The 24,169-nt window shown below is 49.9% G+C and overlaps 1 protein-coding gene across 1 annotated transcript; it reads right to left on the bottom strand.

The window, feature by feature from the left end:
- Nucleotides 1-13,795: 13,795 nt before the first annotated feature.
- On the bottom strand, nucleotides 13,796-23,222 carry LOC147645796 (uncharacterized). Its single transcript, XM_086874206.1, has 4 exons — nucleotides 20,866-23,222; nucleotides 19,486-19,611; nucleotides 15,851-15,929; nucleotides 13,796-15,664 (listed from the first exon to the last, which is right to left on the bottom strand). Exons 3-4 carry the CDS (start codon nucleotides 15,900-15,902, stop codon nucleotides 14,658-14,660), a joined length of 1,059 nt encoding a protein of 352 aa, XP_086730332.1. The 5' UTR covers nucleotides 15,903-15,929; nucleotides 19,486-19,611; nucleotides 20,866-23,222; the 3' UTR covers nucleotides 13,796-14,657.
- Between the last annotated feature and the right edge of the window lie 947 nt (nucleotides 23,223-24,169).

Here is a 24,169-nt window from a genome sequence, read left to right as displayed (position 1 = left end):
TGATGTCATTCCCTGCAGCTATAAAACATCTTTGTGGGGAAGGCACAGAAGGATCTGGCATTTAAGAATCCTCAATTCATGAGAGCTTCCCCATTGCTCAACTCAAGAATTTCCTACAAGTTGCAGACTTCACCAATTAATTCGAATGGCCAGAGAATGTGAAAGAGTTTCAAGTTTGCTTCCCATCTCAAAGCAGCAAGTCCTTTGCCTTAACATCATCCATTGAGAGTCATTTTACAAAATAAAGCACTACACAGAGGCTAAAAAAAGGCCATTCTTTCGTTTGCAAACCTTTGCTTTTCTATGGAGGGATGATAATATCCTAATTCTCTGAAAAATTAAAGCTCTCAAGGAATGAAAGTTCACTCAGTATTACAAAAGTAGTCCAAACAATTGAGTAGATTGCAAAAAGGCTAATCCTCCCCCTGGTACAGATATCTAGGTGGCCAGTAAATTACAGCTCTCCCCTCTTCTTTTTTTGCATGAGAAGCAGGACCACTAACAGGAAAAGTCACAGATATTCCTTATGTCCTCCATAACCAAAGCTGAGCCAAACCATGGATGCTCCCGTCAAACTGACTCAAATTCCAGCCTAGACCTCTCACTTACACACAACTCCTTCCCCAACACACCCACCAACACAAACAGCCCCAAAACATGCTCACAGAACTCCTCAACACCCCACCAGGACCCTCAACTGTTCCCATCCCACCACAGAGCTTTCCCACCCTCCAGCAGACCCCCTGGTTCCTTGCACATGCCATGGGATGGCACTCAGCAGGATCTGCCCCAAGGCCTTGCGCGGTAGCAAGCTCAGGCTGCCAGGCCACTGGTTCCTGGATCATCCTTCCCACTGACCCTTCCTGTGCACAGCTGTTACATTTACACATTTGAGCCAGCTTGGACTTCTCCCCCTAACCAGGATTGCTGGGAAAGGATGGAGAGCAGCCTGGCAAGCTCTTTCTCCAGCTCCCTCTTTACTCTTGGGGCAGCTAGAACATTCCACAGGAAAGCAACTGGTGCCACAAGGAGTGGGTGACATCAGGGGAGATCACTCAGGACTGCTAAATCCTGAGGGAACAGCGCTGGGTTTGACCTTTGGGTACCTGCACAAACTTCAAGTCAGCTGCCTTAGTTTCCAGGACAGCTCTGTGTTGGCCAGCATCCTGACATGGATGCAGGACTGCTGCGAGGCACTGCTGGGACCCAGCAGGACAGGACTGGCTGTCTTGTTTACATGTTGAAAATGAGTTACATCATATTTAGATAGAAATTTAGTGATCCCTGAATTTGATAAGGAGCTGGGCCATTACAAGCTAAGAAATTTTTTTCTTATTCTATATTTTAGCTATTTTTTAGCATTTAATTTTATCTCAATACAGCAAAGTAGAGGCACTTCTTTTGGTTTGGATTCTTTAGGGAATTGTTTCCCATCTGGAAGAAAGACTCTGTGAAGGGAGTGGTTGTCCAGGGGCAAAATACAGGTCATGAAGAAACAAGACGTGGCTGGGACCTCTTACATCCCACACTAAGGAGTCAGCCAAGGGAAAGGAGCATTTGGGAGTCATGCCTGGGGGAGGAGGGACAGGTGGTGGGGTTGTGGCTGTCTCTTAGCTGGGGGACACGGCTCAAAGGGCAAATGGTTGAGGTTTTGGTGTTGGACTGCTGCTGCCCCGAGGAACCACTGCTATTGCACAACTTTTCCATCACTGTGTCTGTTTACTGTGGGTGAGCCTCTGCTCACAAGTGTAGCCATGTAACTGGGTCCTTTCAATACCCGATCACTCTGGGAGGGATCCTCACCATGTGCTTGGGTGCTCAGGGGAAAACCAGGACCCCAACCACCTTTAAAAGGGAGCATCTCATGGCTGCTTGTGGGAGCCCAGCAGCTGCTGCTGTTGCCAGGGCATTACACAGGTGACAGCCAGGGGACACCCAAAACAATCCCCCCCTCCACCTTCTTTCTCCTTCCAGGCCTGCCCAGCCCCTGCTGTTTCTGCTGATAGTAAAAGGCATTAAAATCTTAGAAAATTTGGGGACTTAGAAAGAAAGTTAGGTTTGGAAACCCCTGGGAAAAGCAGGCCCTGGAAATGTTAGGCCTTGTGCTTGCTAAAGACCAGGTCAAGCTGCACTTGTGTAATCAGTAGATGATAAATGATACAATTGTTAGATGTGATTAGATATAATTATTGTTTAGAGAACATGAGGAACAATGTTTAGGGGCTAAGGGGGGATAATGAGAAATCCATGCTTGGGTAAAAACAATGTATACAATAGAACAATGTAAGTTTAATAATTAATATGTAAGTTGCATAACAATAGAGTATAAAATATGTTCAACTCGAAAACCCAAATGGGGTCAGATTTGGGTATGTGTACCCCTGACGCCCAGAGCTCTTTAAATAAAGCACCTTCATATAACCATTCGTGGTTATGTGTGTTCCTGAACATTTTGGCGACCCAGATGGGACCTTGTGAGTGCTGCTGAGCGAACTCGCGACCCGATCACGCTCCAGCCGGCACCGAGGGGTTCTCGGGGAGCCCATCAGCCGCGACCGTCTGCGCTGCTCACAACGTCCCTCTGAGAGAGGTAAGGCGCTTTACTTTGGTTTTGGTGCCTGCCAGTTAGACGCGGTGAAAGCTGCGCGTGGTTGGGCTAAAGGAATTCCTCTTGGTAAAGCCTAGGCGCCGTCCGTCAGACGACTGCGAAAGCGTCGCAGGTTCGGCATTTGTGGTATATTATAGTTATAATATGGAGAAGGGTTTTGCTATGCTCCCGTACCAGGTACTTCTCCTTTGGGGTGCTTATTAGCACATTGGAAACAAGGTCACTTTGGGGAAGAATTACATAAGACTAAGATAATTTCGGCCAGATCTCCCACAGAAAAAGACCCCAGCAACTCCGTCTCGTCTGTTGGTAGCTATAATCTCTTCTCTCTTTCTTTACTTTGTTTTCCTTATTTCTCTCTCTCTCTCTCCTCTATCGCATAACCCTTGTTGTTGGCACTAAAATCAAGGTGCATTATTGTTGTTGTGATTTAAACTGAAATCCCTTTGTGTCCTTCTGCACTCTGAGATCAAACGAACCTCTCATGAGCCCCACTTGCATTAGCAAATCATGACATCTAAATTGGTATCATGGACAGGATTTCTGACAGACAGAAGGGGCTGCAGGTTTGTTGTGCAGTCTGTATTAAGGGAAAGACGTTTTGCTCCAGCCGCACCCAGCCCGACACTCCCAAAAGAGTGAGCGGTGACTGGAAAGCAAGGGGGGCGATTCGGATTTCCCACAAACTGCACACGCCGAGGTGAAAAGCACCCCACACTCACTTGAGGGATCTGTCTGCAGAATTTCACAAAAGATGTCTTAGTGCAAAAGGGCTGGATTGTTTTTGTTGTTGTGTGTATGAATTTTGAGTGCTTGGTGTAGCAAAGAGACAAACAGAATTTTACACTGAAGGAGTGCCTTCCAAGCAGATTTGGTCTTTTTACCCATACAGGGAAGCAAAAGTTGTGTGTGTGTATAGTTTAAGTTTATACCTCCCTGTAGTGGTTTTTCTTTTTGTAAAAATGACTGAAAACAGCAGTGCAAAAGTTAAAACTGCATTTTATGCATGTTATGCTCTGTTAGCAAAACACAATGCCAGACCTTCTCCAGGAGGGAAAAGTTGGTGCTCAGTAATTGGTTTGATTTGGAAAATGTGATTGATAGAGTATGTTCTTTACAACATGAAACAAAATTTAAACTGGACAAAAATGAAACAAGAGAGGGAAACCCTTCTCATTAATCAAATTTACCCTCAAAAAGAGCTAACTTGGATAAAATTGTGGGGAACACTGCTGTCCTAGTTTGAAACCTCTAATTAAAAATATAATTTTTAATTAGATAATATAATTTTATAATATAATTTTATAATATATTATATAAAATATTATATTAGAATATAATATACTATTAATACTACATTATAATAGAATATAATTATATCAATGATAAGGATCTTGGTCTGCATATAACTACTAAAATAGAAATAAAAATAGGGAAAAAAAAAAAAAAGAGAAAAGAAAAAGGGAGTATGGGTGTCTCCACGAGTCAGAGACAGAATACGTATTCCAAGTGTCTCACTGGAGGTGATCAAATTTGGTTGAGGGAACAGGAATCCAGTGGGCACTGGGGACATGAAGTCTTAATAGCAGGAGACAGACATAGCCCATAGTCCCTAACTCAGCACACAGCTTATTGGGCCGAGGGGCTTAACCCCTTGGAAAGGGGGGACTTGACTGCTATAGTTTGTACCCCCAACCAACTACTGAAAAATATTTAGAAAGCTGTCTGCTTACAAATGATACACAAAAGAAAATTAATTGTTAGTTATGAATCACCAATGCTGTTACCTGTGAAAACTGAAATTATGGACCTGTAAAAATCCCAGAAGGAAAAATCAGAGAAAGCAAAGGGTGATAGATACATTGGTTCTCTTAATGAAAACCCAAAAAAGAGAGAAAACAAATTGCCAGTGTTAGTGGTCACTAGAAATAAAGAAAGGGGTCTCCAAAACATAATGAGTGGCTTATCACTTAAAAGTTGAGTAAAGCAGTCTCTAACTGGCACTGTCCCAGGTTCACTGTATCCAATGCCCCATTGTATGACCCAGCACACCTCCACAGGCTCTGGGCTGTCAGCCAAAGCAGTCTCCTTCTCAGCTTCTGGGAGTGGAGCCCAAACAGCCTCAGAATCAGGGAAACTGGTAACTCTGCCTCTCATGGGTGAGCAGAGAGGTGGAAGTTAGTTTTATTTAAAATGCTCACTAGAAATAACAAAACTGGAGACATACTGATTACAGCAATAGTGGGTCCTAAACATGCACCTATTACTTCTGTGGTTAACACTAGAGCCCAAATTTTGTATTGACCAATACAGACTAGTACAGGATTTGAGAGCAATAATAGAATAACTGAAGATATTTACCCAGTGGTAGCTAATCCTTACACACTGTTAACATCCGTAAAAGAGAAATAGAAATGGTTTACTGTAATTGATTTAAAGATGCCTTTTTCTGCATACCCCTTGACAAAGAAAGTAAGAAACTGTTTGCCTCTGAATGGAAAATCCAGAAAATGGAAGGAAAGCTCACCTGAACACAACTCCCACAAAGATACAAGAACAGTCCAACCCTATTTGGAAGCCAGCTGGCAAAGGAGCTGGAGATTTGGACCAAGAATGGGCAAGTACCAGAAAACAATACTTGCTGTTACAGTATGTTGATGATACACTGACAACTACAGAAGAGAAAACAATCTGCATAAAGGTAACAATTGAAATTTTAAATTAGCTGGGAATGGGAGGATATAAGGTGTTTAAAGAAAAGGTACAAATTGCCCGACAAACTGTGATTTACCTGGGATGTGAAATCTCACAAGGGCAATGTAAGCTGGGCACTAATCATATTCAAGCTATTTGTGCTATTCCAAAACCCCAGAACCTACATGAGCTACAAGTTTTCCTTGAGATGACAGAGTGGTGCCGTGAATCGTGGACTATGGACTAATTGCAAAACCCCTGTATGAAGCCCAGAAGATGCAGCCATTTACCTGGGGCAAACCACAGAAGGAGACCTTCCCCAAACTAAAAGAGGCATTGACAACTTCTCCGGCGTTAAGACTGCCTGATTCATCCAAGGATTTTCACCTGTTTGTGCATGAAAGACTGCACCTAGCACTGGGAGTGCTGACCCAATGTTTGGGAAGCTGAAAAAGGCCGGTAGGCTACTTCTCCAAACAGCTTGCCCACGTGAGTGCCGGATGGCCTTTGTGCCTGCAGGCAGTTGCAGCCACTGTGATGCTGATACAAGAAGCTAAAAAAGAAAACTCATGATGAGTAGACACATTAATGTCTACATGCCACATATAGTAACCACTGTTTTAGAACAAAAGTGGGGGGGGCATTGGCTATCTCCAAGTAAGATGATGAAATTCCAGATAATCCTGACTGGGCAGGATGAATTCACACTAAAGACAATTAACCTCTTGAATCCAGCTTTTTTTCCTAGGTACCACAACTGAAGAAGGCCCATTAGAGCACGACTGTGTAGAAGTAATAGAGTATACCTATTCGGCAAGGGAAGACCTGAAAGACATCCCACTGGAGCAAGCAGAGTGAGAGCTATTCACAGATGGAAGAAGCTTGGTGGAGAACGGGACCAGATACACTGGATATGCAGTAACAACAGTCAGTACAATAGTGGAGGCAAAGCATTATCACCAAATACATCTGCCCAGAGGGCAGAACTGGTTGCCTTAACCAGAACATTAGAATTGAGTAGAGGGAAATTGAAAAGCAGACTGGACAGCCCGACAGATTGCTCGAGAAGTGCAAACAACAATGGCATTGATACCTTTAAAGACTAATGTTTCTCAATTTAATTTGTCTCCAAAACCAAAATATTCAATAAAAGATGAGAAATTGGGACATTTGCTAAATGCACAAAAGAATTCAGAAGAGTGGTATGTAACTGCACAAAGACAAATAGTGTTAACCCCCTTGATAATGAGAGAAGTTCTACAAATGAAACATAACAATTGCCATTGGGGTGCAGAAGCATTGGTAAAATTGCTAAAGCAAAAATTAATCTCTGTATGGATGCTAACAATGGCAAAATCAACTCAGTGGCTAAACACAGGCACAGCTAGGAAAGATTAGGATTGGAATAGAATCAAGATAACACTTGGCAAGAACCTTCTAGTAGAGTGAAATTTGGGTGGGCCCTAGAGCAGATAGCAAACTATCAGAATAGAGAAACAGGTCAGGTAGATAGACTAGCAAGAGTCACCCGGGAAAGATTTAAAGGACTAAACATACAATTACAATTTATTACTCTTGAAAGAGCACAGAGTGTGTGAGTTTTTTTAAGGGGACAGATTGATCGTTGCTGCATCCACATCCCAAATGTGACTGCAGATGACATCAATTAGTTGCAACAAATAGAGCATGGAGCATAGGAAGAGCAAAAGGATTTAACTATAAATTGGTTAGGCAAAATCTTCAAAGGGTTAGGGTGGAATGTGAGTTTATGGATTAAATCTATCATTGAGATTGTGATAATCTTACTAATTGAATTCTTAGCAATTTGGTTGGTTTACAGCATCTTAAAAGGAGAAATACAGAAGAAAACGTCCTGGAACCAGAAAATAATAAAGGCAGTGACATGAGATCCACACCCACCATCCTCTGGTTCTCTAGTTCCTGACAGCATCCAGGACAACGTTTATATCAATCAAGGATTTGAAGAACACCAAGTATCAACTCAGAAACAAAGGACTGTATCAAGTGAAAACATTTGCACTTATAGTGAAGTGAAAATGCTTTCAAAGGGGGGAATGATAGTAAAAAGTTCTAAAATCTTAGAAAATTCGGGGACTTAGAAAGAAAGTTAGGTTTGGTAAGCCCTTGGAAAAGTAGGCCCTGAGAAATGTTAGGCCTTGTGCTTGTTAAAGATCAGGTCAAACTGTACCTGTGTAATCAGTAGATGATAAATGATACAATTGTTAGATGTGATTAGATATAATTATTGTTTAGAGAACATGAGGAACAATATTGGGGGGCTAAGGGGGGGATCACGAGAAATCCATGCTTGGGTAAAAACAATGCTTACAATAGAACAATGTAAGTTTAATAATTAATATGTAAGTTGCATAACAATAGAGTATAAAATATGTTCAACTCAAAACCAGATTGGGTCAGATTTGGGTATGTGTAACCCTGATACCCAGAGCTCTTCAATTAAGTACCTTCATATAATCATTCATGATTCTGTATGTTCCTGAACGCTAACAGGATGGCAGAAAGACACCGGGGTGACGGGGAGTTGGCAGCAGCCCTGAGCCATCTTGGCTTTTTTCACCCTTTGTCCTGCCCTTAGGAACAGAGGAAAGGGGAAGGTGCAGGGAGGTATACACCAAAAAAAAAAAAAAAAAAAAAAAGGAACTTCACAGAATGCAAAAACAGTCCACCAGAAGAGCCATACCGTCCATAATCATCCATAATGTTAATATAATCGTCCATAATGTTAATATCGTTCATAATACAACTTGTTGGGTGATGTAAGGTGTTTGTCCCAGCGTCTGGTCTCGGCTCCCACACCTCCGTAAGCCCTTTTCTTCCCCATGCCCGAGGCACTCCCAACCCAGCCTTCCTGCCAGGTACTCTCGAGTCCTCATTTCTTAGGCGGGGTCTCGCCGGCTCTCAGGCCATCAGCCGGTGACTTACGAGGTGTCCATGGAGCCGGGTCCTGCTGTTCTCTTGCTTTGCTGGATGCCACGCAATCTCTCACCATATGTTGCAGTCAGCAACCTCAGGATCTCGTCCAGGGAAGCAGCAGGATTCTGGGGACCAGCATCAAACCAACCAAGACGGGCTCCCGTTCACGAAACCATTTATTCAGCATGGGAACAAAGTCAGGTCCAGAACAGAGAGCCCCGAACAGAGGCACAGCAGGGGTTTTTGAGGGACAGAACCCCCGAGGGTTTCCACCTTTGAGGGTGGAGTTCAGGGTCAGGGACCAGTAGAAGCACACCAAGGGAGAACCCCTCAGGGACTCAAACCCAATCAGAACTCCTGGGCCGCCCTTCTCAAGGGGTTTGGGGTAGGACAACGTAACTCTTTGTCTCCCTGAGGCTGCTACCACACCACTATAATATTTTTTCCCCTGATCTATCATGCTGAGCACCATGCAAGGCTGTAGAGAGGTCAAGAGAACCTCTGTTTTTAAAACTCTGCCCTGCAGCTATTCCTTACGGTGCTGTCAGCAGGGAAGACATTTTGTCTTCTAAAACCTTACTTCTGATAGTTTTTCCTATCTGAAAACTATCTGGGCCAGGGGCAGCACCCAGGGACCTGCCCTGCCTGGGGGAACTTATACCTGGATCTTATAACTAAGTATCAGAAAAAAGGGCACACACTCTGTATTCCAGACTCCAACATTTTATTCTTATTCTTAATTTTCCATGTTTTAAGTACTACTACGTCTTCATCTACTTCAGCTTCTGACGCTTCTTCCTAATATTCCTATTCTTATTCTTTATCATTTTTTGGTTTCTGGAGGGTCTTATGCAAGGTTTGGGGGGGGGGGGGGCGCGGTTTGGGGTTTTTTCTTTCCTACTACTACTTCCTAAACACAAGTTTCTTTTCTTTTGTTAGAATTGTGTGTGTTGCAGTCCAGCAGGCCGCCGTCGTGTCCTGGGAGCAACACCTCCTGTCTGTGTCCATTCCTCATGGCCAAAGTGCCCCAGGATCAGCATGGAGTCCTTTCCTGAGGAGAGGAAATGGCCTTGGAGTCCAGCAGGGAGGAGCTGGAGCCAGTGTCCCTGCAAAGGGCCAAGAGCCGTGTGGCTGTGGCCCTCGGGGACCCGGTGCAGGGGTGCCGCTGGCGGTGCCAGGCTGCCGCTGGGAGCCGATGACTTTCCAGGTGCCTTCCCGGCCGGACGATGGGCCGGGATGCAGCGCTGAGCCCCGGCAGCGAGGGTCCCCCTTTGGGTGCCGCTTTGGGCTGCCGTGTGCCCTCGGGGAGCTGCCCCAGGGGTGCTGCAGAGCGGCCGGGGCCGACTCGGCCCGCAGGGCCAGCGCAGGCCGGGGCAGCCCGTGCGGCTCCCTCGGGGCGCCGGGCAGGCCGCGGGGCAGCCGCCATCTGCAGCCCGGTGCTGCTGGCAGCGGGCGCTGATCCTGTGGCTGTGCCGCCAGGCAGGGGCAGCAGAACAGCCCCTGCAGCCCCCACAGCCCCCGCAGCGCCCGCCTCAAGAGCGAGCGGCCTTTCCTGTGGGGAAGCGGCTGCCCAGGAGAAGAGACATCTTCCACCGTGGCTTGGGCTGCCAGAGGGCCAGGCCCGGCACAGAGTTGCTCTTGCGGGCACAGCTCGGGCTCCTGGCACTCCACCCAAGCTTCTCGAGGGACAGGCAGCAGGATTCCCTCTTGGGCTAAATCTGCCAGTCTCTGCTGCCTGGCCTCTTCTCCTTCCTCGTGCAGCTCCAGGACGCTCACCTCATCCCAGTCATCGTCCTCCCGCTGCCAGGCCTTGAGCTGGCTGCACAGGATGTCGCAGTATTCCCTGCTGTCCTGAGCCAGCTCTCCATCACTGTCATCATCCCAGCTGGACCTGGAGGATTTTCTCTTTGCTTTGCCTCCAGGCACCTCCTGGCCATCCTGGCACAGCTCTTGCTTGCGGCAAGCTTCCCAGCCCAAGAGTGCCCCGTGGCTCGTGCCTTCTCCTGGGGACAGCCGCTGCTCAGGAGATTCTTCCCAATCTGAGAATTCCTGACAGTGATCGCTGTCCGCCTGCCACGGCTCCTGCTCCCTGCACTCGTCCCACTCGGAGACAGCTGGGGAGGGCTCTTGCTCCCTGCCCTCATCCCAGTCCCAGAAATGCCAGTAGCTCCCCCATACTTGGACCAGCTCTTGCTCAAGGCCTTCATCCCACTCAGAGAGCTCCTGGCAGCTCTGGGCTTCTCCTGGGGACAGCTGTGGCTCAGTGCAGGCTTCCCCTGGAGTCCCTTGCTGGAACTTGTTCATTTCTCCTCGGCAGAGCTCTGGCTCTTCCTCAGCGCAGGACTCCACGGCTCCTCTCCTCCCTCTGCTTGCCCTCTCAGCCTCCTCCTGCTGCTCCCTCAAGGCCTGGGCTCTCTGTGAGCCGGGCCAGGGCCTGGGGGGCTGGGACTTGGGCTTCGCCTTCTCCTCCTCTGTGCCTGCAGTCCTCTGGCACACACAGGTACCTGGACACAGCCACTGTCCTGGGACTGACCCAGGCCCCACAAGCCCTTTATATACCCCCCAGCCGGGGCGGGGCTCTGCCATGTCACAATGGATTTTGGGCACCGCAAGGTCCCGCATCACCACGGGTCCTGACACACCGTGCCTGTGTCACAAAGGCCACCCCGGCACCCCGTGCCTGTGTCACAAAGGCCACCCCGGCACCCCGTGCCTGTGTCACAAAGGCCACCCCGGCACCCCGTGCCTGTGTCACAAAGGCCACCCCGGCACCCCTTCAACAGCCCAAGGCACCAGGAGCGGCCTGGAGCAGCCCAGGCCTTGGGGGATTGCAGCCCCTTCTTCTGAGCCGCTCCTTCAAATGATCAGGAGTGGCTGGGGCCAAGTGAAGGCGCAAAAGGAGACCGTGTGTGTCTTCGTTTGAAAGACAGGGGCCTGCTAAGGGAGGCAGGAGGCTCCTTTGCAATGGAAAATGTAAACCCCCTTGTTCCCAATTATTATCCCTTTGAAAGGCACTCTCTGGCAAAGATAGGAGGACAGGAAGAACAGTTTGTGCTGCTTTTGCATGAATTGCTATTTGGTGAGCAGGGAAGAAGCCCCCCATGGAAATGATTTTACTGAGAGGAGCTGCTAAGCGAGAGCTGCCCCTGTGCCAAGCAAAATCCAAGAGCTGGCTAGCTGTGGGAACTGACTACCTATTAAAGCATTTAAAAAGCTGCATCCACCTCGGTGAGATTGACATTTTGCAGACAGGCAAGCCCGGGAAATCTCTCTCTTGCTTCCACCTTTGAGGAGGTACCCGGCTGCCGGTCGGGCCGGGCCCCGCTGCACTGCGGCCCTTGCAGTCGTGCTGACAGTGGCCACAACAATCCTTAAAGCTTCAGGGTCCCCTGACACCCGGGCAACCGAGGAGGAAATTAAAGGAGCGGGTTCGCTGGAGTCCCCAAAACCAACTGGAATAGGAAAATCAAGTAGGGATGAGGCCCATAAAGCCTGCGCAGCACAGGAGCAAAGTGCAAAGACCAGGCCTAGGGGCAGACACAACAATATCTAGGGGAGGTGTGAGGGCGCAGTCTGAGGGCATGGGTCCAGACACAGACTGGGGTTAGAAAGATGCAAAATACTGCGACGAATTGCAACCAATCAAGGGAGAGATACGGGAAGATTCTAGAAACATAACTTTCAGTGGGGTGACTTGATGAACGTATGAATTGCCATCAAGCCTTTGGCAAGTGCTTCCCAAGGCTTGAACTCAAAGCCTGCTGCTTCAGGGCTGAAGTCTTTCTGGCCCTGTGTCCCAGAAGGGCTGAATCACACAGGCTCGGCCTGGCGGGGCCGGGCTGGCCCCAGCAGTGACCGGGTGGGGACGGGAGGCTGCGGGACCCCGGCTGAGGCTGGGCCGGACCACGGCTGCTCACACCTTGCCGAGCCTAAGCCGTGCCCCGCTGCCGGCCCCGCTGAGCTGGAGTCCGCTGGGCTCCGGGAGGAGCTCCGGGTGGGTCCAGGCCCCCTCGGCCATGGCCTGACGCTGCCCGCCGCGGCCCTTCACACCTGGGCTAGCTCTGCTCACTGGCCGCTGGCAGCGCCAGGAGTGGGGAACGAACGGTCTGGGAGCTGTTTTCCCCAGACCGAACCTTCAGAGCCTCTCCGCCACTCAAGGCTCTGCGGATCTTAGCGTCGTGGGCTTCAGTGAGGAGATGGAGGAGACCCAGAGTCCAAGCAGCTTTCCAGGAACAGGATTTATTGAGGGAAAGGAGCCGTGACAGGACGAGGGCTGGAAAGACACACAGGGACCCAAGGACTCTGAGCCCTGAGCACTCCTGTGCTCTGCAATTTAAAGAGGGGAGGGTACAAACCAAGGACCAATGGGAATACAGTATGGGAGGAGTCGGGAGGAGGGTTCACAATATTAGGAGCCAATAGGGGTAACATTTGGGAGGGGTGGCAGTCGCAAAGCCAATGGGGCTTCGAGTAGGGGATGAAAGGCAGGGAACTTGCTGGAACAAAGGGTTGGGTTTACATTGAATGACAGGGACCAGGGGCAGGCTAAAGGTGATGGACAAGGAAGGTTCAGGAAAAAGGGGAGGGGTTTACAAAAACTGACAGGAGGGCAAAACCATTACACAATCATAGGGGGATAACAACAGGAACAAACCATTCACTTAATAATCAGAACAAAATAAACACACTGCAACAAGCACTGACTGAGCCAACTCGTCCAACCCATCCAACTTCAAGCTATCCAGATTTTGAAAACTGAAGTCAGGAGAAGCGAGAGAGGGACAGAGATCCACAATCAGCCTTGGATCCAGCGCCATCGCAGCTGCTGTGAGCTCCAGGGCTGTGGCACATGTCAGTGTCACACCCGTGTCACAGCCTCACCTGCTCTGCTCCCTCTCCCAGCTGGGGTTTTTGGGGTGCCAGGGGCTTGGCAGCCACTTTGGGGCTGGAGCAGAGGCTGCAGTGGCTGGGCTGGGGCAGTGACCGCCCCACACAGGCAGAACTTGCTCTGCCCCCAAACACACCCTGGAGATGTCTGGGGCCATTCATCATTTCTCTGCTCTCCAGCGCTGAGGCAACGCACTCTGGCTACAGCTCTGAGCTCGTGCCCATGGCAACCAGCCCTGGCAATGGGGCTCCATGGAGCTGCTCTCAGGAACATCCCAAGAGCTGGGGAGTGCCCCAAAAGCGCCTCAGAAATGTGAGATGCCCCAAAATCTCTTCAGGAATGTTGAATATCCAAAAACTCATTCAATAATGGGCTCCCCCTCCCTTCATCATCCCCAAACTTTGGCTGTCTCATTGCAGACCCCACCCCACCTCCCCAATCCAAACCCCAACCCATCCCATCCCTGCTGGACATCAAGACCCCCTTCCCAAGACCAATTTCCCTCATTTCACACCTCCCAAACTCTATCCCACCTATCCTGCCCCATCCAATGCCATTCTCAACTCACCTGATTTCCATCCCACTTCACCCCGTCCCCTTCCAACCCCATTCCACCTGATGCCTTTAGAAAGCTGGCCTAGAACAGAGGCTGCACAGAGTTAAGAATAAAGTTTATTAAAAGGCCTTAGAGGATACACCTTGGGCAGTACAAGAACCTGGACAGGGCTACACCCAAGATGGACCAGAAATGGTCACAAAAATGGACAAGTGATCATGAGGTCTCACATTTTCAGAAGTTTAGGTCCATCTGCATATTTGGATTCATTGTCCAATTACAGCTTCAGATGAGGAAGTCCCATCCTTGTTTTCTCTCTTCAGTCCACCCTTGTTCATGCTTCTGGGCATGGAACTTGTAACAATTGTCCTTGGTATCAAGCTAGAAAAGGAATTGTTTTGTCTACCTACTCTCTGAAGAGAGCTCACTAGCACTTAATAGGAAGTTCAAAACTACAAACCTAGGCAGTGCAGAATTTGAAAAATATGAAAGCTAAAATTTAAGGCAACACACCCTGAGGGACTGTGGAATCCAGTAATTTTGGGTGGGATTGAGTAGATTTCAATGGCACTGAGTGGTTTTGAGGTGACAGATAGAACTCGCTCATCTCCTTGAGTGGCAAGAGATGGAGACAAATATACCAAATACCCCCAAAACCCTTTCCATTATCTCCCTGAATACCAGATTCCCTTCAAGCACTAGTAGAAGAGATGTTTTAGATGCCTTTGATGAATCTGTAGACTTTTACCCCAATTTTGTCTGTTTTAAAGGGATGAAGATGAATCAAAAGAAAATTAGGGCCAAATCAAAATGACCACCAGCTCAGTGTCTTCCCAACACAGATCACTGGGAACGTGGGTCATCAGGTGCTGCCCAACGTGGGTCCTCTGATGGGGGATGGAGCTGGAGCAGCACATGGACACCTTCCTGCACTTGGGGCACTCACAGGGCTTCCCTTACCGGTGCATCCGTTGGTGCTGGGTCAAGTTAGAGCTCTGGGTAAAGCTCTTCCCACACTGGGGACACTCGTAGGGCCTCTCCCCAGTGTGGATGCGCCGGTGCCTGATGAGGTTGGAGTTGTCCTTGAAGCCCTTCCTGCAGTCAGGGCAGTGGAAGGGCCTCTCATCTGTGTGAATCAGCTGGTGCTGGAGGAGATGGGAGCTGGTCTGAAACCTCTTCCCACACTGGAGACACTTGTAGGGCCTCTCCCCAGTGTGGATCATCTGGTGGATGATCAGTTGGGACCTCCGGCTGTAGGTCATCCCACATTCCTCACACTCATAGGGACGTTCCCCAGTGTGGGTTCTCTGGTGGCTGATCAGGCTGGAGCTCTGTCTGAAGCTCTTCCCACATTCCCCACACTCGTAGGGCCTCTCCCCAGTGTGGATGCGCCGGTGGGTGATGAGGTGGGAGTTTTGCTTGAAGCCCTCCCCACAGTCAGGGCAGCGGAAGGGCCTCTCATCCATGTGAATCCGCTGGTGCTGGAGGAGACTGGAGCTGGTCTGAAACCTCTTCCCACACTCAGGACACTCGTAGGGCCTCTCCCCAGTGTGGATGCGCTGGTGGATGATGAGGTGGGAGCTGCAGTAGAAGCCATTCCCACATTGCCCACACTCGTAGGGCCATTCCCCAGTGTGGATCATCTGGTGGCGGATCAGGCTGTTGCTCTGTCTGAAGCTCTTCCCACACTCCAAGCACTTGTAGGGCTTCTCCCCATCCTGAAGCTGCTCATGGACCACCAACTCAGAGCCCTGGCTGGATCTCCGACCGCCTTCCCGGAACAGGGTGGGTCTTTCCTCCTCAGAGCACCCTGGGATGGGTTTGGAGCCCCTCCTCCTGTGGGATCTCCATGGCTTTTCTTCCCTGTTGAATTCCTGTGCTGTGGAGCCGCTCAAAACAGCTTCTTCCATGAGGTTCTGCTGCGGGGATTTGTCCTCCCTGGTCTCCATCCTCAGCTCCTTGTCTGGGGGAGGAAGGACAAGGAGAGGATGGGATTTGCCTCCGTGCCAGAGGGAAGGGGAAGGAGATCCCCCCAGTGCGTCCCCGGCAGGACGGCGTCGGCAGCGGGGTTGTCCTGCAGCCGGGGGCCAGGCTGGGCTGGGAGATGGAGCAGGAGAGAGGGGGAAAGGGGCACTGACTTCCTCCTCACCTGCCTGGGTGTCCTGGGGCATCTTCCTCTTCCTCGTAGCCTCCTTCTCCATCCAGCCAAGGTTTGGGAATGGGAAATCCTGGTTTGGGGAAATACAAGGGATGAGGACATTGAGTTTGCAGGTCCCTCTGTCCAAGCTCGTCTCTAGAAGTCACCGGACATCTGGGGTCCGTAAAACCTCCAAAAAATACCAAGATTCAGCTCTGAAAATGCCTCCCAGGAGTTCCCCATCTCTAGTCTCTCCTGTTTGGGGTTCAGGGGTTCCCCCCTGTCCCAGCTGCTGGGAGTCAAGCTTGTACTGGGGACAACCTGTCTGCTCGGTCCCTACCATCCCCAGGCTGCTGGGAGTGCCAGGAATCTGAAAAGTTCCCCCTGTTTCCATTTCCCCACTTAGGGATGGTGAGACCCCCCAATGTCCCCCCAAGTAGGATTTTTCGCTCAGCTTTGGAGTTCCACATTCTCCAAACCTCCCCCCCCGCAAAATAAACCCAACCCAGGGACCCCCCCAGGATATCCGGGCAAAGCTCCCACTCCCCCATCACCTGTGGGATGGTGGGTGATGATCCCACAGGAGGGGGCTATGAATTCAAGGAGTGCTCGACCTTGTGGTTCCTTCTCCTTTCCCTGATCCTCCTTTGTCCCTCCTCTTCCTCCCTCTCCTCCCCTTCCATCCTTCCTCCTCCTCTTCCTCCATAACCCCACCTCCTTCTCCTACTTCCAACCCTTCTCTCTCTCCTTCTTCATCCCTCCTCTTCCATCCCTCCTCCTCCTCCCTCAGGAGCAGTGACACCCTCGGTGCCCCGTTCCCAAACCCCTCACAGCCCACGGCAGGAGCGGGGATGGAGCCGGGACAGGTCGGGATGGGCAGCGCGGGGCTCTCCGCTGCTCCCACCCGCTGGGGATGGGGGGAACCCGGCCCGGGGAAAAGGAGAGGGAAACTGGGAAAATTGGGGGCTGCAGATCCAACCTGGGGCTGGCTGGGGACCCTGGCTGGGGACTGCCAGCCCTTGGGGCTCCTCTGGGGAGATGTGGGAGGGGGGAACACAGAGAGGGCTGGGGGATCCCAGGAGTGGCAGCACTGGCAGGGACTGGTTTGGACTGGGGTAACTGGAACCCTACTGGGGCAACTGGGAATGACTGGGAATGAGCACAAGAATGCTGAGGGCCCATGGGATATACTGGGAGTGTCTGTGACCATACTGGGAACAGCTGGAACCACACTGGGAGAAACGGGGAGTGAGTGGAACCGTGCTGAGATGGGCTGGGACTATTCCAGGGACAACTGGGATCACACCGGTAGGAACTGGGAAGAATTACAACTATTCTGGGATCATGCTCAACTGGGAACATACTGGGATCACAGTGGGAGCAGCTGGATCCCTGCTGGCTGAGACTGGGATCCCACTGAGGGTGACTGGAATCATACTGGGATTGACTGGGAGTGGCTGGGAACAACTGGAATCATGCTGAGAGCAACTGGGAGGAGCTGGGAATGACTGGGAGCATGCTGGGGCTGACTGGGATATACTGGGAGAGACAGGGAGTCCCAGGGATCACACTGGAGGCTACTGGGGTCACACTGGCACTGCCAGGGAGCAACTGGGGGCCACTGGCCTCATCCTGGGAGTGACTGGGATTAGACTGGGAGTTACTGGGATCAGACTGGGAGTGACTGGGATCAGACTGGGAGTGCGAAGGAAACTGGAAAATTGGGGAAAAAATGAAAAAAACCCCAGGATAAATTCAAGGAAAATGGAAAGGAAAATTCAGGGAAAAAACAGAAAAATATCAGTGTGAAATCCAAAAAAATTAGGGAAAAATCAGGAAAAATTTGTGAAAAATTTGTGAAAAATGACAAAAAAAAGGGGAAAACCAGGAAAAATTTGGGAAAAAAAGAGGAAACTGAAGAAAAAATTGTGTAAAATCAAGGAAAAAAATCAGGAAAAGAAAGTGCAAAAAACCTGGGAAAAATCAGGAAAAAAATCAGAAAAAAATGGGGAAAAAATCAGGAAAAAATAGGAAAATAGGGAAAAATCAGGAAAACACAGGAAAAATATAGGAAAAATATGGGGAAAACTAGGAAGAAAACTGGGAAATAACTGGAAAAGGTCAGGAAAAAATCAAGAAAATAAAGAGGAATAAAATCTAGAAAAAAATGGGAAATAGTTAAAAAAAATTGGAAAAAACCCAGGAAAAAGCAGGGAAATTTGAGAAGAAATTGGGAGAACGCTAGGAAAAATTTGAGAAAGGAAGAGGGAAATATCAGGAAAAAGAAGGAAAAAATGGGAAAAACATGAAAAAAATTGAGGAAAATTTGATAAAAATAAGGGAAAATATCAGGAAAAAAAAGACAAAAATCCCTGGGAAAAATCAGGAAAAAAATTGAAAAAATCAAAGAACAAACAGAAATACTTGAGAAAAATGTTGGAAAAAATCAGAAAAAAAAATTGTGAAAAAATAAGAAAAATCAAAGGAAATAAGAGAAAAAAATACAGGAAAAGGATAAAAAAATCTGGAAAAAAATAATAAAAAAACAATGAAAAAGAATCAGGAAAAAACTGGGAAAACCAGAAAAATTTGGGAAAGGAAAAGGGAAAAATCAGGGGAAAAAATGGACAAAAAAATGGGAAAAACTGCAAAAATCAAGGAAAATTTTTAGAAAAAATTGAGGAAAATCTGAAAAAAAATCAGGAAAAAAAGAGAAAATATCAGGGAAAAGAAATCAGGAAAAATAATGAAAAAAACTAGAAAATAAAGGGAAAAAATCAGGGAAAAACTGTAAAAATATTTGGGACTAACCACGAAACAATTGGGAAAAGAAGAGGGAAAAATCAGGAAAAAATGGGGGAAAAAACAGTGAAAAAATGGGGAAAAATGAGGAAAAGAAAGAGGAAGAAGACTGGGAAAAATTTGGGAAAAATTAAGGAAAAAATCAGGGAAAAAAATAAGGAAAAGAAAACGGGGAAAAAAAACCCACAAAAAAATGGGAAAAAATTGGGAAAAAGCCAGGAAATATTTAGGAAAAAACAGGCAAAAGTCAGGAAAAATTAGGAAAAAATGGGGGGAAATTCGGACAAATCATAGGGAAAAATCAGGAAAAAAATGGAAAAAAATTTGAAAAAAATTATGAAAAATGAGAGAAAAATCAGAAAAAGAAAAAGCAAATAAAAAGTGGAAAAATCAGAAAAAAGAATGAAAAAAATTGTGGGAAAATCAGGGAAAAAACAGAAAAACAGGGGAAAACTTAAGAAAAAGTAGGGGAAAATCCAGAAAAACTTGGGAAGAGAGAAAAATCAGGGGAAATCAGGAAAAAATCAGGAAAATTTAAGAAAGAACTGGAAAAAAACAGGAAAAAAATAGGGAAAAAAAGAGGGGAAAATCAGGAAAAATGGGGAAAAAAGAAGAGAAAAAAATGGGAAAATAATGGGAAAATATTGGAAAAAATCAGGAAAAAGTGAGGAAAAGAAAGAGGAAAATAATCTGGAAAATCAGGAAAAAACAGAAAAAAAAGGGGACATAAACTGGGAAAAAAATGGGAAAAATCAGGAAAAAAACAGGATGAAGTCCACCTATTTAATTTTTCCATGGAATTTTGAGAATTGCCTGCCTGGGAGGTTGTGGAAGAATTTCCAGACCTGAGAATCCGGGGAGTGGGCAAAGGTGGAATTGCAGATGAGCTACTCCAGGTTTTTTGGAAGACTGATGGCTTGGTCCTCTTCCAGCTTCCAGAATGTTTGGATGAATCCCACACCTCCTTCTGGCTGGAAATCATGGAAAAATCATGGAAAAATCATGGAAAAGCTGTGATTTAAATTCATGGAATTTTGCCACCAAAGTACCCTTTTTTCCCACCAAAATTTCTATTTTTTTTCCCCAAATTTCAATTTTTGGGATAATTAAAAGGGGAAGATAGGAGGAAATGGAGAAAATAGGATAGAAATGGAGGAAGAATGGGGCAAAGTTAGAGAAAACTACAAAAATATGGGGGAAAAGTGAGAAAAATGACAGGAAAAATGGAGGAAAATGGGGAGAAATGGAGCCAAAATGGGGGGAAAAAATGGGAAAACATTGGATAAAAATAGGGAAAAATTTGGGATAATGGGATGGAAATGGAGGAAAAATTTAGAAAAACGAAATGGAGAAAGAAATGGAAGAAAATTAGGATAAAATTGTGGAAAAATGAGATAAAATCAGGATAAAAATGGGGAAATAATGGGGAAAACTGGGGTAAAAATGGGAATAAAAATGGTAAAAATGAGGCAAAAATGGGAGAAAAATGGAAGAAAATGGGGAAAACAGGAGAGAACATGGGGAAAAAACTGGGGAAAAATTGAGCAAAAATATGGTAAAATGGGGAAATGGGGAAAAAACAGATTAAAAATGGAAAAAAATGGGTAAAATAGGAAAACCTGTGGAATAATTTGAGTAAAAATGGAGTAAAAATAAAAAAAAAAATCATAAAAACTGGGAAAAAAATGAGGAAAAATGAGATAAAAAAGGGAGAAATGGAAAGGAAAAGGAAAAAAATAGGGAAAAAATGGGGAAAAATAAAAAAATAGGATAAAAATTGGGAAAATAATTATGAAAATGGGATAAAATTAGAAAAAATAGAGCAAAAATGGGATAAAAATGTGGAAAATGGGATAAAATGGAGACAAATTGTACTCTAATAGGGAATGACTGGGAGTGATTTGGCTTATCGTGGGGCTCACAGGAAACTGGAGCCACACGTGGGGAGCAACTGGGCAATGCTGGGAGCAGCCACTGCCGGCACCGGGAGCCCCGAACCCCTTTCCCGGCCATGCCGGACCCGCATCCCCCCGGCCCCTTTGCCGGGGCTCTGCCGCCACCGCCACCGGGACCCCCCAAAAACACCTCCCGGGGACCCCCGGGGTGCCCCCGAGGGGCATCTGCGGCTCGGCTCTGGAGCCCTGCCATCCCCAAACATCCCCCCCAAAAACCCCAAAGCCAGGGAGCCCCGGGGTATTTGGGGCGAGCTCCCCCTCCCCAGGCACCTGCGGGATGGGGGGCGATGGTCCCGAAGGAGCTGCAGATGCAGAGAGTGGGGAGCGCAGGTGGAGCCTCCTCTGCCTGCTCCACCTCTTCCTCCTCCTGCTCCTCCTCTTCCTCCTCCTCTGCCCCTCCTCTTCCTCCTCCTCTGTCCCTCCTCTGTCCCTGGGCGTGGTTCGGAGCCCTCGGGTGAGCGGGGCCGGGCCGGGACACGATGGGAAAGGGCTGGGTCCCCCCCAAACCGAGCTGGGGGCAGCGGAGCTTTGGGGGAACAATGGGAACGGGGCGGGACAGGGGAACAGGGGGAGGTGGGAGCACTGAGGGTCCCCCAGTTCACCCCAGGAGCCCCAAGCCCCGTCCCAGCCCCCCCAGTTCCCCCCGCAGCCCCGGCTGAGGGGGGCTCAGCTCAGGAGCCGCCGTCGTTCGGGGCTCCCCCGAGTGCAGGAACGGGAGAGTTCCCGGTTCGGGGAGGCCCCAGCACAGGAGGGGATCTTGTCCCTCTTCCAGGGCCCTTCAGGGTCTTTAGGCCCCTCTCAAGAGGAGTTTTTCTCTTTCTCAGGTTTTTTGGGGGGGATCCCACCACTACAGGGGTGTTTTTTCCTCCCCATTTTAGGGTGTTTGTGCGGCCGCAGCCCCACAAGCCCCTTTTGAGGGGGGATCATGACGGCTTTAAGTGACATTTTTAGGAGTGTCCCCACCCCAAGCCCCTGTAGGGGATGTTTTGTCCCCCAGGATGAATTTTGGGGGTTCTCTCTACCATGGCCGCTTTAAGGGCCCCCGGTGTTGTCGGGTCCCACTGTAACTCCTCTTAAAAGGGCAACACCGCTCCCGTTGGTTCCGGCAGTGGAGCCCGGGAGGGGTTGGGGGTCCCGGGAGGGGTTGGGGGTACCTGGGTGATGCTGATGGTGTCCATGGGGATCCCGTGCTCGGTATAAACCTTCATGAGGGGTTCCTGGGGTTTTTCAGAAGTTCTGGGTGTTTTTGGGGCCACGGTGATTTTTGGGGGGTTCTCAAGGGGGTTTACAGGGGTCCTGATGGGGGAATTTGGGCGATCCCGGGAGCGGAATTTGAGATCTCAAGGTTGTTTTGGGGAACCTGCTGGTGATGGACATGGGGACCCCATGCCAGGTATGAACCTTCTCAATGTCTCTATGGGGTTTTGTGGTTTTGGGGAGTTTTTGGAGCATCCAGGGCTATGTTTGGGATCCAAAAGAGGTTGGGGTGTCCCGGGGGCTTTGGGGGTTCTCGGCAGGTTTGGGGGTACCTGGGCAATGCGGGTGGCAGTGCTGGGGACCCCGTGCCGGGTTTGAACCTTCTCACTGTGCATGGGCAGCATCAGCGTGTTCAGGGAGATCCTGGGGGGCCCGGGGGGTCACCCCAAATCCCAGGGACCCCAAATGCTGAGGGACCCCTCGAACTGCCCTCAGCGCTGGATCTGCTGCAGGCAGGGGGGCACCAGCACTCGGCCCCCAGCCTCCACCATCACAGGGGGGCTGTGGAAGAAATCTGGGGGTGCACGGACAGGTCGGGTGGGACCCAGAAAGTCCTGGGGGAGGGGACACGGGGGGACTCCCAGGAATTCCCGTTATGGGGGAAAGAAGAGGGACCAGGAAGAGTTTGGGGGCGCTGGGTGGGTCAGGGGGGACCCCCAGGAGTCTTGTGGGGGGTGGGAAGGGCAAAGAACAGGGTGATCCCCAGGATGGGTTTGGAGGGGAACCGGATTGGAGCTCCCATGGCTGCGGGATGGGAAGATCTGCCCATGGAATTCTATGGGAATGGAATGGCAGTGAGATCCATCCACAGAATTCCCATGGGAATGGGACAGCAGCGGGATCCATTCACGGAGATCCCGTGGGAGTGCGATGTCTGAGATCCATCCATGGAATTTCCGTGGGAATTGCCACATTCCCAAATTTTGCCCTCCCAAATCCCACATTTGCATTCCCATATTCCCATGGGAATTCTGCCCTCCCCACCTTTACACTCCAGCGCCTCCCGCCCATATCTGACATATTTCCGGAGACATTCCCTGCAGCTGTGAGCCAGGGAATTTGTTAATCCCTCAGCCTGGATCTCAGGGATCCCCATGGCGGTGCCACAGTTGCCATCGCAGCCCCACAGATCCCCCAGCCCCGGCTCCCCCCGCTCAGCCCCGCTCTGGCTGTGCCGCTGCTGCAGCATCTGCAGCTCCCCGCTGGCCCCGCCATTGGCGCCGCTCTTTGCTGCCCGCCAGTGGCAGCCCGAGGCTGCAGTGACGTCACCGGTCGCCGGGCAGATCCCGGCGGCGCAGGGCGGCCAAGGCGGAAGCGAAAGTGCCCGAGGGAGCGCGGGGGGAGGGGACGGGGCAATTCCAGGGAATTCCCCTGGATCCCCTCCCGGGATCCCCCGGGACCCTCCTCGGCCGCGCACTGCGGGACCCCCGGGACAAACTGGGCTGAACTCCCGGGCCCTGCGCCCAAACTCTGCCTGGAACCCGCCGGCTTCGGCCCAAAGCGGGGGAAGCCCCAGCATCCGCGGATCCCATTTTTCCTGCGGCTGCGGCTCCCCAGCCCCGGCGGAGCAGGAGCGGGCGCTGGGAGCCCGAGCCCCGATTCCCAATCTCCTTCCCTCTCTCTCTCTGCTGCTCTCTCCCTCTCCTTTGGGTGATCAGAAATGCCAGAGCGGCCGGAGAGCCCCGTGCCCAGCTCGGCTTTCCCTGGAAAGGGAGGCCTGGGGGTGCGGTGCCCCGGGATGGCCGGGAATGGGGCTCCGGGGGTCCCCGGGCTGACGGAACCGGGGGATCCAGGGGCTGCCAGGGGAGGATCCCCGGGAAAGGGGGTGCAGGGCGCTGTTGGTGCAGGAGAAGGGGGTGCAGGGGGTCCCGGAGCTGGGCAAGGAGATGCGGGGGGGTCCCAGGGCCCAGGAATGGGGATCCAAGGGGGTCCCAGGGGGGCTCCCCAAAGCCCCTCCCAGGGCACAGCAGGAGCTGGGTCAGGAGCTCTGGCAGAGACCAAAGGGGGTGAGCCCAGCACGGGGGGGACATGGGGGAGTCACATGCGCTCCTGGGGGGGACACGATCCCAGGGGACCCCTCCTCACCTTCTCCCACGTACCCCAACAGAGCCCCTAAATGGATGAGCAGAGCTCGGTGACTGCAGTATGAAACTTGTTCAGTGGCACAGGAGGATTTAGAATTGAGGACAGGGGAAGGGTTTAACCCAGCCTCCTGTTTGAACAGCCTGGAGAGGGGGCTGGGAAGAAACCCATGCCTGCATTGAATTGAGAGAGATCCAGACCCGGGCTGGGAGAGATTTGAGACACATCCACCTTT

This window comes from Cyanistes caeruleus, unplaced genomic scaffold (assembly GCF_971803275.1).
Source record: "Cyanistes caeruleus unplaced genomic scaffold, bCyaCae1.hap1.1 HAP1_SCAFFOLD_169, whole genome shotgun sequence".
Classification (NCBI taxonomy): domain Eukaryota; kingdom Metazoa; phylum Chordata; class Aves; order Passeriformes; family Paridae; genus Cyanistes; species Cyanistes caeruleus.
Note: the sequence above shows the minus strand (reverse complement) of the source record. Positions and strands in the feature narration are given on the sequence as shown.

Excerpts from the sequence above, each read along its gene's own strand:
- LOC147645796 (XM_086874206.1), bottom strand. The coding sequence starts at position 15,902 with ATGGAGAAGGAGGCTACGAGGAAGAGGAAGATGCCCCAGGACACCCAG. Across the intron at positions 15,665-15,850 it reads GCCCCAGGACACCCAGGCAG|ACAAGGAGCTGAGGATGGAG; the intron begins GTGAGGAGGAAG and ends TTCCTCCCCCAG.